This window comes from Anomaloglossus baeobatrachus, chromosome 6 (assembly GCF_048569485.1).
Source record: "Anomaloglossus baeobatrachus isolate aAnoBae1 chromosome 6, aAnoBae1.hap1, whole genome shotgun sequence".
NCBI lineage: Eukaryota > Metazoa > Chordata > Amphibia > Anura > Aromobatidae > Anomaloglossus > Anomaloglossus baeobatrachus.
The window spans coordinates 330,619,535-330,634,694 of NC_134358.1; the positions used below are offsets into that span (position 1 = coordinate 330,619,535).

General features: G+C 42.4%; 1 protein-coding gene across 7 annotated transcripts in view; it reads left to right on the plus strand.

Annotated features, from left to right (window-relative positions):
• Positions 1 to 15,160, plus strand: part of LOC142243250 (poly(rC)-binding protein 3-like) — a 1,512,260-nt gene that overhangs the window by 1,310,179 nt on the left and 186,921 nt on the right. For all 7 annotated transcript variants that reach the window (XM_075314940.1, XM_075314939.1, XM_075314946.1 and 4 more), the window contains one exon: positions 6,361 to 6,500. In XM_075314940.1, coding sequence (XP_075171055.1) covers positions 6,423 to 6,500 — 78 coding nt within the window. In that variant the 5' untranslated portion in view covers positions 6,361 to 6,422. The remainder of the gene's footprint in view (positions 1 to 6,360; positions 6,501 to 15,160) is intronic.

The following is a 15,160-nucleotide window of genomic DNA, read 5'->3' on the forward strand; positions in this document are numbered from 1 at the left end:
AGGTGACATTAGTTTTGGATGGGAGACCTTATTACATTATGTAAGGTATGGGGAACACATATCTTAATAAGGTTTAGAATGCTATAAGGGGCCATACTTCTATCCAACATGCAGATGTGGTCCCAGTTCCAAATTTTGCAATGGGTCCCATCAGATTCTAGTTATGCCACTGGTGTTTTATATTAATTCATATAGAATATTAGCAAAGAAATGATCCAAATAACTATAACAGGACGTATCATATTGTAAGACAAATAGGTAAAAAACCCACCACAGGCATAATTCAACAAAAAACAAAGAATTGTGGTTTGAGGGATAACAATGAATATTTTATTAACTGGCAAATACCATATATATTATGACACTCTTAAAATGCATGTAGGAAACAGGGGTCAAAAAAGGGTATCCAGGTATTCAGTATATAGGTAATTAAGTCACATTATTGCTGCAAGAAAATACATGTCCACAAAGTATACAGGGAATAAAGTGTCATGTGCAATACATTTATTATTACCACAAAAGCAGGGGGATTGCATAAACATTGCACACTGTCCCATATAAAGTGCTATACATATCCTAGTGGATTAAACAAGAATTTGTGCAGCACATACAGTCATATGAAAAAGTTTGGGCACCCTTATTAATGTTAACCTTTTTTCTTTATAACAATTTGGGTTTTTGCAACAGGTATTTCAGTTTCACATATCTAATAACTGATGGACTGAGTAATATTTCTGGATTGCAATGAGGTTTATTGTACTAACCAAAAATGTGCAATCCGCATTTAAACAAAATTTGACCGGTGCAAAAGTATGGGCACCCTTATCAATTTCTTGATTTGAACACTCCTAACTACTTTTTACTGACTTACTAAACCACTAAATTGGTTTTGTAACCTCATTGATCTATGAACTTCATAGGCAGGTGTATCCAATGATGAGAAAAGGTATTTAAGGTGGCCACTTGCAAGTTGTTCTCCTATTTGAATCTCCTATGAAGAGTGGAATCATGGGCTCCTCAAAACAACTCTCAAATGATCTGAAAACAAAGATTATTCAACATAGTTGTTCAGGGGAAGGATACAAAAAGTTGTCTCAGAGATTTAAACTGTCAGTTTCCACTGTGAGGAACATAGTAAGGAAATGGAAGAACACAGGTACAGTGTTACGTCACCGCCGGAGTCTGCTCCAGTGACTTCTGCTCCGATCGCCAGGCGACGCTGTGTTCCTGCCGTGGATGGTGCTGGTGATGGGAGAGGAGTCGATGCCAGTGGTGGGCGCAGGCTCCGATCATCCACTGGGCTGGGTTAGCTTGGGATCTACAGTACCGCTGGCTGACTGTGGGTGGCATGTGTCTTCCAGCTGAAGTTACCAGCGTTCAGCTACAGCCAATGGGAAGACACCACACCCTTCTTATTCCCCCTCCTGTCACATGACCACTGCCAGAGATAACTCTGATTTTCTTGGCTCCTGTTACGTCCTTTTCTGTTTGGTTATTCCTGTGTGCTGACTTCTGCATGTTTTCTGACTACCCTTCTGCCTGCTGTTTATGTACCTCGCTGCCCGATCCGGATTTGACCTCTGCTACGTTTGCTGACTACGTCATTGCCTGCCGATTCTGTCCCTGTTCTGCTATTCCTGGTTCGACCCTGCCTGACTACTACTCTTATCGGACTGTAGCCTTCCACAGGTAGTGATCTCCAGATCCCTGTGTAATTCCAAATCCCTGTAGAGGGGTTAAAGGGTTTCAGGGTTCTGGGGGTCTTGCTTGGTGAGTGGCTTCCCTCTAGCCTCCCCTTTACAACCCATCTGAGTCTGTGGATCCAGGCAGGCCTTACATACAGTTCTTGTTAAGCCCAGAAGTGGCAGGCCAAGAAAAATATCAGAAAGGCAGAGAAGAAGAATGGTGAGAACAGTCAAGGACAATCCACAGACCACCTCCAAAGACCTGCAGCTTCATCTTGCTGCAGATGGTGTCAATGTGCATCGGTCTACAATACAGCGCACGTTGCACAAGGAGAAGCTGTATGGGAGAGTGATGCGAAAGAAGCCGTTTCTGCAAGCACGCCACAAACAGAGTCGCCTGAGTTATGCAAAAGCACATTTGGACAAGGCAGTTACATTTTAGAAGAAGGTCCTGTGGACTGATGAAACAAAGATTGAGTTGTTTGGTCATACAGAAAGGCATTATGCATGGAGGCAAAAAAACAGGGCATTCCAAGAAAAGCACTTGCTACCCACAGTAAAATTTGGTGGAGGTTCCATCATGCTTTGGGGCTGTGTGGCCAATGCCGACACCAGGAATCTTGTTAAAGTTGAGCGTCGCATGGATTCAACTCAGTATCAGCAGATTCTTGACAATAATGTGCAAGAATCAGTGACGTAGTTGAAGTTACGCAGGGGATGGATATTTCAGCAAGACAATGATCCAAAACACCGCTCCAAATCTACTCAGGCATTCATGCAGAGGAACAATTAAAATGTTCTGGAATGGCCATCCCAGTCCCCAGACCTGAATATCATTGAATATCTGTGGGATGATTTGAAGCTTGCTGTCCATGCTCAGCGACCATCAAACTTAACTGAACTGGAATTGTTTTGTAAACAGGAATGGTCAAATATATCTTCATCCAGGATCCAGGAACTCATTAAAAGCTACAGGAAGTGACTAGAGGCTGTTATTTTTGCAAAAGGAGGATCTAGAAAATATTAATGTCACTTTTATGTTGAGGTGCCCATACTTTTGCACCGGTCAAATTTTGTTTAAATGCGGATTGCACATTTTCTGTTAGTACAATAAACCTCATTTGAATCCAGAAATATTACTCAGTCCATCAGTTATTAGATATATGAAACTGAAATAGCTGTTGCAAAATCCCAAATTGTTATAAAGAAAAAAGGTTAACATTAATAAGGGTGCCCAAATTTTTTCATATGACTGTATGTGCTGCACAAATTCTTGTTTAATCCACTAGGATATGTATAGCACTTTATATGGGACAGTGTGCAATAGGGGTGCCCAAACTTTTTCAATATGACTGTATATAACAAGTCAGATAACAGTCATATATATAGGTGGAGGGGATTCACACCAAGCCCGAGGGACGCGTTTCGCTTGTAGCTTTGTCAACCAGGCAAGGTAAGAGTGGCCAGGTACCTCCACCTCTGGGTACTGGTATATATATATATATATGACTGTTATCTGACTTGTTATATATGTGCTGCAAAAATTCTTGTTTGATCCACTAGGATATGTATATCACTTTATATGGGACAGTGTGCAATGTTTATGCAATCCCTCTGCTTTTGTGGTAATAGTAATTGTATTGCACATGACACTTTATTCCCTGTATCCTTTGCAGACATGTATTTTCTTGCAGCAATAATGTGACTTAATTACCTATATACTGAATACCTGGATACCCTTTTTTTGACTCCTGTTTCCTACATGCATTTTCAGAGTGTCATAAAATATATGGTTTTTGCCAGTTAATAAAATATTCATTGTTATCCCTCAAACCACAATTCTTTGTTTTTTGTTTCATATAGAATATGAATATATAAACCTGTGTTGTATATATAAATCTGTGTTGTTGTTAGGTGGCCAAAAATTGTACATGGTATTCCGAAAGTGGCAGATTATTATATATAGGTAAAACTATGTTTGTTGTAAGCATTTATTTCTCTTTCATGATTGATTTTATACCCCATGGCAGCAGCTGCCTGGCACTAGTCACTAAAGTTGAGTTTGATGTCCACAAATACCCCCAAATAATTTTTATTGAAAACTTTACCCAGTATTTTACTACTTAATACATTATTTTACACTTTATTTCCTCGGCCCTAATGCATTACCTTACATTTATCTATGTTAAGCCTAAATTATTTCTTGGCCCATGCGACTAATTATCCTAAATCCCTCCTCTGTTTTGATTACCTTACAGAGTTTAGTATTAGCTGCAAATATTGAAATTCTATACTGCCTACTCTCAACAAGATCATTAATAAATAAAGTATATTAAAACAAGAGGGTCTAATACTGACCTTTGTGGTTCTGAACTGTTAACTATGACCCAGTCTGCGGATGTTTCAACCTCTGTTTCCTTTCATTGCATCAATCACATACAGACAAATTTTCCTACTGAGAGGGGAGGAGTCACTAAAAGTGGCCCAAGACCATCTCTCAGAGCTGAAAACGGCTCACGACCATCTCTTAGAGCTGAATATGGCTCGCGACCATCTCTCAGAGCTGAATGTGGCTTGTGACCATCTCTCAGTGCTGGATGTTGATAGCAAACATCTCTCAGAGCTGAATGTGGCTTGCGACCATCTCTCAGAGCTGAATATGGCTCGCGACCATCTCTCAGAGCTGAATGTGGCTTGCGACCATCTCTCAGAGCTGATTATGGCTTGTGACCATCTCTCAGAGCTGAATATGGCTCGCGACCATCTCTCAGAGCTGAATGTTGCTCGTGACCATCTCTCAGAGCTGAATGTGGCTCGTGACCATCTCTCAGAGCTGGATGTGGCTCGTGATCATCACTGAGATGAATGTGGCTCTCTTGGTAAGAAAGCTTGGGGACCTCTGCTCTAGCCTGGGTGGAATTTTGGTATCAATGAGGGGTATTTTTAATTGTAGCTGTTATTATACTAAAATAAAACCTGCAATTGTAAATACTGTAGATATTATTGTCAGTACTTTGAAAGTGTAGATCTTTTTAGTCAAGTGTTTTAAATTGGTTTACACTTGAAATCTTCTAGAATATATCAATGTTCTTGTATTAATTACATATCTTATACAACATATTATCTATGTGCTCTATTTATGGGTTTTTTATATAAAATGCTATAGACACTTGGGCATTGTGACAGTCCAGTATAATTGTTATTTTACATGTAGTGTATTGTGGAGCATAATTTGAACAAAGTATTTTCAGCTCAGTGCAGAACATATTTCTATAATAGGGAGCTGGACTGAAATCCCTGAAATCACAATTTGTGGACTAACAAACACAATTCTGTCATCTTTAGCTGGGATCATCTGATTGAAAGAGATGACATTGTTAAGTCATAGGTTCGGACTCTCAATAAAAGAAAAATAAGTATTTCTTTTTCTGTCTTCAAGGAGCTGGCAACCTCCTTTTAAGTTGCATCAGTTGTATAATCATGCTCTAATGCTCCTGTACCTGCTGTGTGTGCTTTGGAATATCCTTTACTATATTTCCTTTGAATATCATTAACAAAGCATGCACTTTTCTAGTTTGAAAGAATGAAAACATAAATGGGATCCTGTTAGTATTCCGAGCTACATTTACTAGATTTGCCGAGAATCTTTTAGGCGGTTGATAGGTGTTGGTGAAGGGTGAGATATGCTGAGTTTAGATTTACTTGTCATTTTATAGTATAGAACTGCAAACAGGAAATAAGAGTGGAGAATTACTAATTGTATGCCCATTAGGGTAATTACATGTAAGTCTAAAGGTCCAGTCACACTAAGCAACTTACCAGCGATCCCAACAACGATAGGGATCGCTGGTAAGTTGCTAGGAGGTTGCTGGTGAGCTGTCACACTGCGACGCTCCAGCGATCCCACCAGCAACCTGACCTGGCAGGGATCGCTGGAGCGTGGCTACACGAGTTGCTGGTGAGCTCACCAGCAACCAGTGACCAGCCCCCAGTCTCCTAGTTACAGCACACATCAGGTTAATTAACCCGATGTGTGCTGCAGCTAAATGTGCACAGAGCAGGGAGCAGCGCACACTGAGCGCTGGCTCCTTGCTCTCCTAGTTACGGCACACATCGGGTTAATTGCCTGATGTGTGCTGCAGCTATCTGTGCACAGAGCAGGAGCCGGCAGCACAGGCAGTGAGAGCGGAGGAGGCTGGTATCAAAGGTAAATATCGGGTAACCAAGGACAGGGCTTCTTGGTTACCCGATGTTTACATTAGTTACCAGCCTCAGCAGAAGCCGGCTCCTGCTCACTGCACATTAGTTGTTGCTGTCTCGCTGTCACACACAGCGATGTGTGCTTCACAGCAGGACAGCAACAACTAAAAAATGGCCCAGGACATTCAGCAACAACCAACGACCTCACAGCAGGGGCCAGGTTGTTGCTGGATGTCACACACAGCAACATCGCTAGCAACGTCACAAAAGTTGTTCGTTACCAGCGATGTTGCTAGCGATGTTGCTTAGTGTGACGGGGCCTTAATGCTCAATTGACATGATAGCCAGGGTAGAGAGACAAGGTGCATTTACATACTGCATATTATATCCGCCCTTCCCAGCTGGGAGCAATTTATACAGAACTTTACCTCTTGTACTTGTCATATTGCTTCATTGACTTTCTTTGTCCCTGCAGGTTAAATAAAAAAAAACAGATAGCAGTTTGTTGTCCGGTCTGTCTAAAAGAAGTGACCCGAAATGAACACCAACGATGCAAATGCTCCAGAAGGGGGTCTTAATGTGACATTGACCATTCGTTTATTAATGCATGGAAAGGTAAGATGGCACTTCTATGAGTACGATTCTGCTGCATTTGGTTTCTTTCCAAGCATAATATTACAATGCAATTGCATTTACCAGTACTGTTTTTATTAAAGTCATAAATAAAGTCCAGTTGATGGATTATGTCTGCGTTATATTCATACTATTAGGTTTTTGTTACATTTTCTTTACTATTTCAGTTATTTTTCTGTTCTACCTCTCTATATCTGCAATCGCTACAGTATCTATCGGAGATATATGTTTCGTCAATGGGAAAAGGGATGAAGACTACAGCTCGCTGTGCTCTGTAGGATGGTTAAAAGTCTTTGGGCAGCGCAAAACATTCTCAAGACAACTGGACTTAACTGACTACTCTAACAATGCCTCTCATCCTGTTTTTTGTAGGCTATGTTCACACGTTGCATTTTTGATGCATTGTTTCATGAGTTTTATGCAAATTAAAACAGTACCAGCAAAAGCTAGGAGATCTCAGAAATCTTATGCACACAATTTCTTTTTTTCGTGACTGGAATGGCAAATGGCTGTGTTTTTTAAAAAAGCATGTCAATTCTTTCAGCATTTTTTCACCATTGAAAGCATTGAGAGTGCAAAAATGTAACTATTGTATTTTTGCTGTTTTTGCTCCTTTTGTGTTAAACGGGCTTTACATGCTGCGATCTCGCTAGCGAGATCGGAAGCGATCGTACCCGCCCCCGTCGATTGTGCGACACGGGCAAATAGCTGCCCGTGCCGCACAACCTCGCTTAACCCTGTCACACACACTTACCTGCCCTGCAACGTCGCTCTGGCCACCGAAGCGCCTCCTTTCTAAGAGGGCGGTTCGTGCGGCGTCACAGCGACGTCCCACGGCAGGCATCCAATAGAAGCGGAGGGGCAGATATGAGCGGGACGTAACATGCCGCCCACCTCCTTCCTTCCGCATTGCCGGTGGAGGCAGGTAAGGAGATGTTCGTCGCTCCTGCGGTGTCACACACAGCGATGTATGCTGCCGCAGGAACGACGAACAACATCGCTAATAAGCAGAAAACGATTTTTTGGTTTCAGGACGACCTCTCCGCGGCAAACGATTTTGACCGCTTTTGCGATCGTTTAAGGTCGCTCATAAGTGTCACACACACTGGATCCAGTGACAGCGGGTAACCTCTGTGACAGCTCAGCTGATCGCACGGCTGTCTTCATTAGCTGCGTGGAGGTGACCGGAGCGGCTGTGTTTTCTGCAGCTCCTGTCACCTCCATGCAGTAGCGCTGGAAGCGACGCTGGACCATCCTGGAGTACGCCGGACATGGAGGGCTTTTTCGGGGATGATTAAAGTCGTGAACCAGGGAATGTGTGTGTGTTTTTATTTCTAATAAAGGATTTTTTCTGGTGTGTGTTTATTTACTGTTATTTACAGATTAATCATGGAGGGTGTCTCATAGACGCCTGACATGATTAATCTAGGACTTATTGGCAGCTATGGGCTGCCAATAACTCCTTATTACCCCGATTTGCCAAAGCACCAGGGCAAATCGGGAAGAGCCGGGTACTGTCCCAGAACTGTCGCATATAATGTATGCGGCAATTCTGGGCAGCTGCTGACTGATATTGTTTGGGTGGGGGGCTCCCCATAACGTGGAGCTCCCCATCCTGAGAATACCAGCCTTCAGCCGTATGGCTTTATCTGGCTGGCATTAAAATTGGGGGGAACCGCACGCCGTTTTTTTTTAATTATTTATTTATTTATTTTACTGCACAGTATAGACACGCCCACCGGCTGCTGTGATTGGGTGCAGTGTGACACCTGTCACTCAGCGTGGGGGCGTGTCTCACTGTAACCAATCATAGGCGCCGGTGGGCGGGGAAAGCAGGGAATAGGAGATTGTTTAATGAGCGGCCGGCTTTTTCAAAATAGTAAAAGCCGCCGCAGCAGTGTGAATGCCGTGCAGCGCCGGTGATCGGGGATCGGTGAGTATGAGAGAGGGGGGGACACTTCAGTCACTCGGGGGATTAGCGGTCACCGGTGAATCCTTCACAGGTGACCGCTAATCAGTACTCGACACAGACAGAGCCGCGGTATGAGGATGAAGTCGGGTGAAGTTCACCCGAGTTCATTCTCATCGCGCAACTCTGTCTGCTGTCAGCCGACATTTATAAACGACATTGTGCATCACACACACGGACATTACACACGGACATTACACGTACACATACACGTTAATTCCACACGCACACACGGACGTTCTGCACACAAACACGGCTAGCATACGCAATTCACACAGGTGCCACACGGACCATAAAAACGGACACAAAAACGGGACACGGACCCGAAAAACGGTCCGTAACACACGTGCGTGTTTTTCACGGACGTGTGAAGGGGGCCTTAGACAAATAACAAACCAAAACCACAGCCAATAAACATAGCAAAACCTGCTTTTTGGAAGCATCATTTTTACTTCAAGTTATGACTGCAAGAAAAAACGCAATGTGTGAACATAGCCTTATGCTAATCGTTAATTAAAGCCTATGCTATAATTCATTGCTGCTACTACAGTAAGGCCATGTGCACTAAAAAAAAGTTATGACCGTTCTGAATAGAAATATGTGATAGCAGAAATAAAACAATATTTTGGCTGTTAGTATAGCACACACAGTTTAGACTGTGAACAACTTAAATTCCAAACTTTAAGTGGCGATCTAAAGGGTCCCGCTGTGGCTCAGCGAGGGCCATGTACTTCTGCAGCCGGCCGGGTTCAGTTCTTCTTCAGGTCTACCTAGCTGAGCTCCTATAGGGCAGTAAGTAGGTTCTTGCTGCATCAGATTATTGTACATTATGTACAATGTGTGATGGATAATCTCTACCTATGAAAAGATGAATATCCAAAGTAAACCCATTGCAGCAAGTAATGCTCTGTGATATTGAAATCTAGAGCCTGCAGAACTGGCAATCTAGATTATTTTTATACGTATATAATAAGATGGTTTTTAAAGATGATTATACACTTAATATTTGTTGGGCTGCTTTCCCACGATTTGCTTTTGGTGAGTTTTTGATGTTGCAGAATTTCTGCACCTATAAATTAGGTTACTTGCGTTTTTGAGTGCGTTTTTGTACATGAAATGTTATTATGTTTTTAACGCTTCATTTTTTGTCTTCGTTTGGTGGGTATTGGTAATGCTTGAAATAAAGCTGCTTTGTTTTTGATACTTCCTGAAATTTAGCTCCTACAAAACTTTATTTATAAAGATAGATGTGAATTACATGCGGTTTAGATGTGTTTCCATAGCAGAAATGCACAAAAAAACGCAAGTACATTTTTACCTGCACGTTTTCTGCACCTATTGTATTACTATGGGAAAAGTCACACATAAAACTCAGTGTAAGGCCAATTTCAAACATCAGTTTCAGGTACAGTACAGACCAAAAGTTTGGACCCACCTTCTCATCTCTATAACCACTGTTAAGAGGAGACTTTGTGCAGCAGGCCTTCATGGTAAAATAGCTGCTAGGAAACCACTGCTAAGGGCAGGCAACAAGCAGAAGAGACTTGTTTGGGCTAAAGAACACAAGGAATGGACATTAGACCAGTGGAAATCTGTGCTTTGGTCTGATGAGTCTAAATTTGAGATCTTTGGATCCAACCACCGTGTCTTTGTAGAAAATGTGAACGGATGGACTCTACATGCCTGGTTCCCACCATGAAGCATGGAGGAAGAAGTGTGATGGTGTGGGGGTGATTTGCTGGTGACACTGTTGGGGATTTATTTAAAATTGAAGGCATACAGAACCAGCATGGCTACCACAGCATCTTGCAGCGGCATGCTATTCCATCCTGTTTGCGTTTAGTTGGACCATCATTTATTTTTCAACAGAACAATGACCCCAAACACACCTCCAGGCTGTGTAAGGGCTATTTGACTAAGAAGGAGAGTGATGGGATGCTACGCCAGATGACCTGGCCTCCACAGTCACCAGACCTGAACCCAATTGAGATGGTTTGGGGTGAGCTGGACCGCAGAGTGAAGGAAAAAAGGCCAACAAGTGCTAAGCATCTCTGGGAACTCCTTCAAGACTGTTGGAAAACCATTTCCGGTGACTACCTCTTGAAGCTCATCAAGAGAATGCCAAGAGTGTGCAAAGCAGTAATCAAAGCAAAAGGTGGCTACTTTGAAGAACCTAGAATATAAGACATATTTTCAGTTGTTTCACATTTTTTTAAGTATTTCATTCCACATGTTTTAATTCATAGTTTTGATGTCTTCAATGTGAATCTACAATTTTTAGAGTCATGAAAATAAAGAAAACTCTTTGAATGAAAAGGTGTGTCCAAACTTTTGGTCTGTACTGTACTTGTGACATCCGTTTTTAACACAGATGCCACACGTACCCATGTTATTCTATACTGGCACTCACATGGCCGTGTTTTCACACGGACCATGTGACCTCTCATGTCCCCGCATGCACACACTGAAACATGTCCATTTTTCTCCGGCAGCACAAGTGTCACACGGATCACACACTAATGTGATCCGTGTGACATCAGTGTGACATGTACTGGAGAAAACAGGGGTCTTTTAAATAGAAAGATTTTCTATATTCACCTGTATCCAGCTCTGTCTTTTTCAGCTCTGCTGCCTCCTGCTCCTGACTGCCGCTCATTATATTCATTGATTATTCACTACACTGAGGAGCTGGAAGCCGGAGCATCGCGGGGACAGCGCTGGGTACAGCATCGCCGAGGACAGCACCGCAGGGACAGGTGAGTATCCAGGTGTGTGTGTGTGTGTGTGCGTGTGTGTGTGTGTAGTGAGGATGTGGAAGCCGGCACATCGCGGGGACAGCATCGGGGACTCATCAGAGTTCCCAATGAACTCTAATGAACCCGTGAAGTTGTAGCGCGGGTGTCGCGGGGGTGTCATCAGGATGTCATCAGAGTTCATTGGGAACTCCAATGACCTCCTGAATGTCAGTGCACACACTGCTTGTTGAATACTCACCTGTCCCTTCGATGCTGTCCTCAGCAGTGCTGTACCCAGTGCTGTCCCTGCGAAGCTCCTGCTTCCAGCTCCTCAGTGCAGTGAATAATCAATGAATATAGTGAGCTGCAGTCAGGAGAGGGAGGAAGCAGAGCTGAAGATAGCACCACTGGATACTGGTGAATATTGAAAATCTTTTTATTTCAAAGACCTGTAATTACTCTGCTACCTGTCACACGTATGCAAACACAGATGTCACACATGTGACACATGTGTGACACACATGTGATACACATGTGACACACGCATGACCATAACCATGCATGTGACTTGTGATTAAACACGGACGTCTGAAACCGGCCTAACTGCAAAAGAAATTGACATGTTGTGGATTTGAAACACATCACAGGTCATTTTACGCTGAGTATAAAAGAAGCACAGTGGGCAGGGGATTTCTATAAATCCCATCCACTTTGCTGGAATTGTAGGGTGCTGCATTTTAGAAGCAGCAAATATACACAGCGTCTAAAGCTCACTAAAAACTCATTGTGGGCACGTTCTTACATTCCTATTTGGTCCTGCTCTACCAACTTCTGCCTCTATCGCCAGAGTGTGCTGCACATACCCTGCGGATGCACTGTAGATACGGGGGCTGTTATGCTTGCATCACTGGGAGATGATACTGTGGACTAGTCAGGTATAATTACCTCTTTGTTTTATACCTGTGGGGCAGTATCACACAATATTTAAACTCTCAGTATTTTTTTGGTAGTTGGCCATTATAAGTGTGTATTTACGTAAGATTGTGTTGTCTCCTATTAAAGAGACTCTGTAAGCATCGAATGACTGTTCTATCCAAGTACAAGCACTCGGTGCATCATGGCCAGGCTAAGCATTTAACCCCTTCATGACTTCAGACGTAATGGTACGTCCTAAATCATGAAGGGGTAATCCCCACACGTCTGCTGATTTGAACAACAGACATGTGTGCCTTGCAGGCATAGGTGGATCCACGATCCACCCGCGCCTGTTAACCCCTTAGATGGCGCTGTTAAAATGTGACAGCACAATTGAAATGGCCACGGTGGGGAAATTGCCTTTCCCCGCCATCATTGGAGGCCCGATGATTGCCATGGTAGCAACAAATCATGTGATGAGTCCTGTCACTAGCATGATGTAGTTCCTGCTGCAGCAGGCAGAGCAGTGGCTCTAACAAGAACACAGCATTTCAGCTGATCAGAGCTCTGCAGCTCTGATCTATAGAAATGAATCAGCGATCCGACTGCTGATCCTTACAGTCCCCTAGGAGGGCTACAATAAAAAAATGTTAAAAAAAAGTAAAAAAAAAAATAAAAAATAAAAAACCCCTAAAAGTTCAATTCACCTTCGTTCGCCCCATTGAAAATTAAAGGGTTAAAAAAAAAACACATATTTGGTATCGCCGCGTTCAGAAATGCCTGATCTATCAAAATATAAAATCAATTAATTTAATTGGTAAATGGCGTAGCGGCAAAAAAATTCCAAATGCCAACAATAAGTTTTTTTGGTAATTGCAAATTTTCCGCAAAATGCAATAACAGACAATCAAAGCATAGCATTTGCACAAAAATCATACTATTTAAAACATCAGGTTGAGACATATAAAAATAAGCCATTATTGATCCCCATGTTCTGAAAAATGAGAACACTACAGGTTGCCGAAATGGCGCAAAAAGTGCGCCAATTTTTTTGGACAAACTTCTCAATTTTTTTAACCCCTTAGATAACAGTAAACCTATACGTGTTTGGTATCTACAAACTTGTATTGATCTCAGGCACCACAATGACAAATCAGTTTTACCATATAGTGAACACGGTGAATAAAATACCCCCAAAACAATCATGCAATCACACTTTTTTTGCAATTTTTCCACACTTTGAATTTGTTTTTCGTTTTCCAGTACACTATATAGTAAAACTCATGGTTTCACTTAAAAGTACAACTCATCCCACAAAAAATAAACCTTCATACGGCAAGATTGACCTAAAAATAAAACAGTTACGGCTCTTGGTAGAAGGGGAGCAAAAAACAAAAATGAAAATCACCCGGGGGTGAAGGGGTTACCGTAAGCGCACCTTCCCACCTGCTTGTTTTCCATCTATCTCCACCTTTTTCTGGCATTATAAAGGAGGCATAGAAATAGAGGTAAAACAAGTAGGTGGGAAGATGCACTTAAATGTTTTAGAATTCCAAAGCGGTCGGCAATCCACTGTATTGGTGATGAACAAAAAAGGTAAATAGTGCAAAGTCAGAGAAGTGCTGCGACCTCTTTGATATTGCACTTAAGCATGCTCCTTGTTTTAATTTTTATTTAATAAATCAATAGTACTCATGAAAATAAGTAACTTTATAATATATCTTATCAGGAAAATATACTTCTTTCCTATGGATTGACCATTCATTCTCAAAATTTTCAATTCCTGGGTAAAATCTGTATTCAATGAATATCGATTTTTATATTACCAAGATATGAGATGGCAGCTGGCTTTTATAAGATTCTATGTAGAAAGGAAGGAAGAAGGAGGACCTCTGTTTCCAGCTCCTCCCTCCTCCTTATAATCCCTTATAGAACAGAATCTTGTCAGTAGCAACGCCATCCATTACCTCAGTAATATAAAAATCTGTATTCACTGAAGGCAGATTTTATCTGGGAATTGAGAATTTTGCGAATGAAAGATCAATCCATGAGGAGAAAGAAGCAAAGGTTTTTTTTCATATGTACTATTGATTTATAAAAAAGTTAAAATGATGATTACACTAAATGTTTGGCACTGCCTGATGCACCGAGCATCTGAACTTGTCTAGTACAGTCACCCTGTGCTGACAGAGTCCCTTTTATGCCCCGCTACCTGCTCTCTCTAGTTTTGACCGAGCTAGTCAACTTTCATTTGGCAGCTCGCTCCCGAGCCAATAGCTATTACATAGATGCAGTCCCTATAGGTGTTAAAGTGTGATGACCAGTGTACCTCTGGATCCTGCCAAGCACAGTATCTTGCATTAAGTCTTACCGTAGAAGAATTTTTAAGAGCTGTTATTAGGTTTCCTCAAACAGTTCACCCTTACAACTGTTGAAGGGGTGGCACGGGGCAGTAGTAGTCGAGAGCAGGGGTGAACCCCAGCTGCTGAGCAGCCCAGCATTATCAGTCCATGCCCCGGCCACCTCCACAATGTGATTAGAACCACTTAAATCGCACTTCTTCTTATGAGGGGATTTAGACATGGAGTCCAGTTTCACATTTAACAGCTCTTTACAGTACAAGCACAGTGGATGTGATTTTTAGACTGTGCGTGTACAACTCACTGCAAACACTGACCTTCAGTACTGCTTGCCAAGCCTCAAGCATGTCAATCCTTTGCTGCAGAGTCGTAGGAAGAACACAAGCGAGAGATCACACTGCTCTGTACCCTGATCATGGGCACAAGCAGCTGCGGTCTCCTGCGTTCAGCTGCGGAGAGACTCACAGCCCTACAGGTCAGAACCCACCACGTCCAGGAAGCAGCTGGTCCTGATCGTGGGCACATACCCTTAGACTGTCTTGCTCTATCTTTAACACCATGGTGAGAAGCAATAAATTCAAATAGTCCTGGATGGCTCTAGTTTTGTTCCACCCACAGGGATTTGTTTCAGCATCGGACTCAGGGGTACTTTGCACGCTGCGA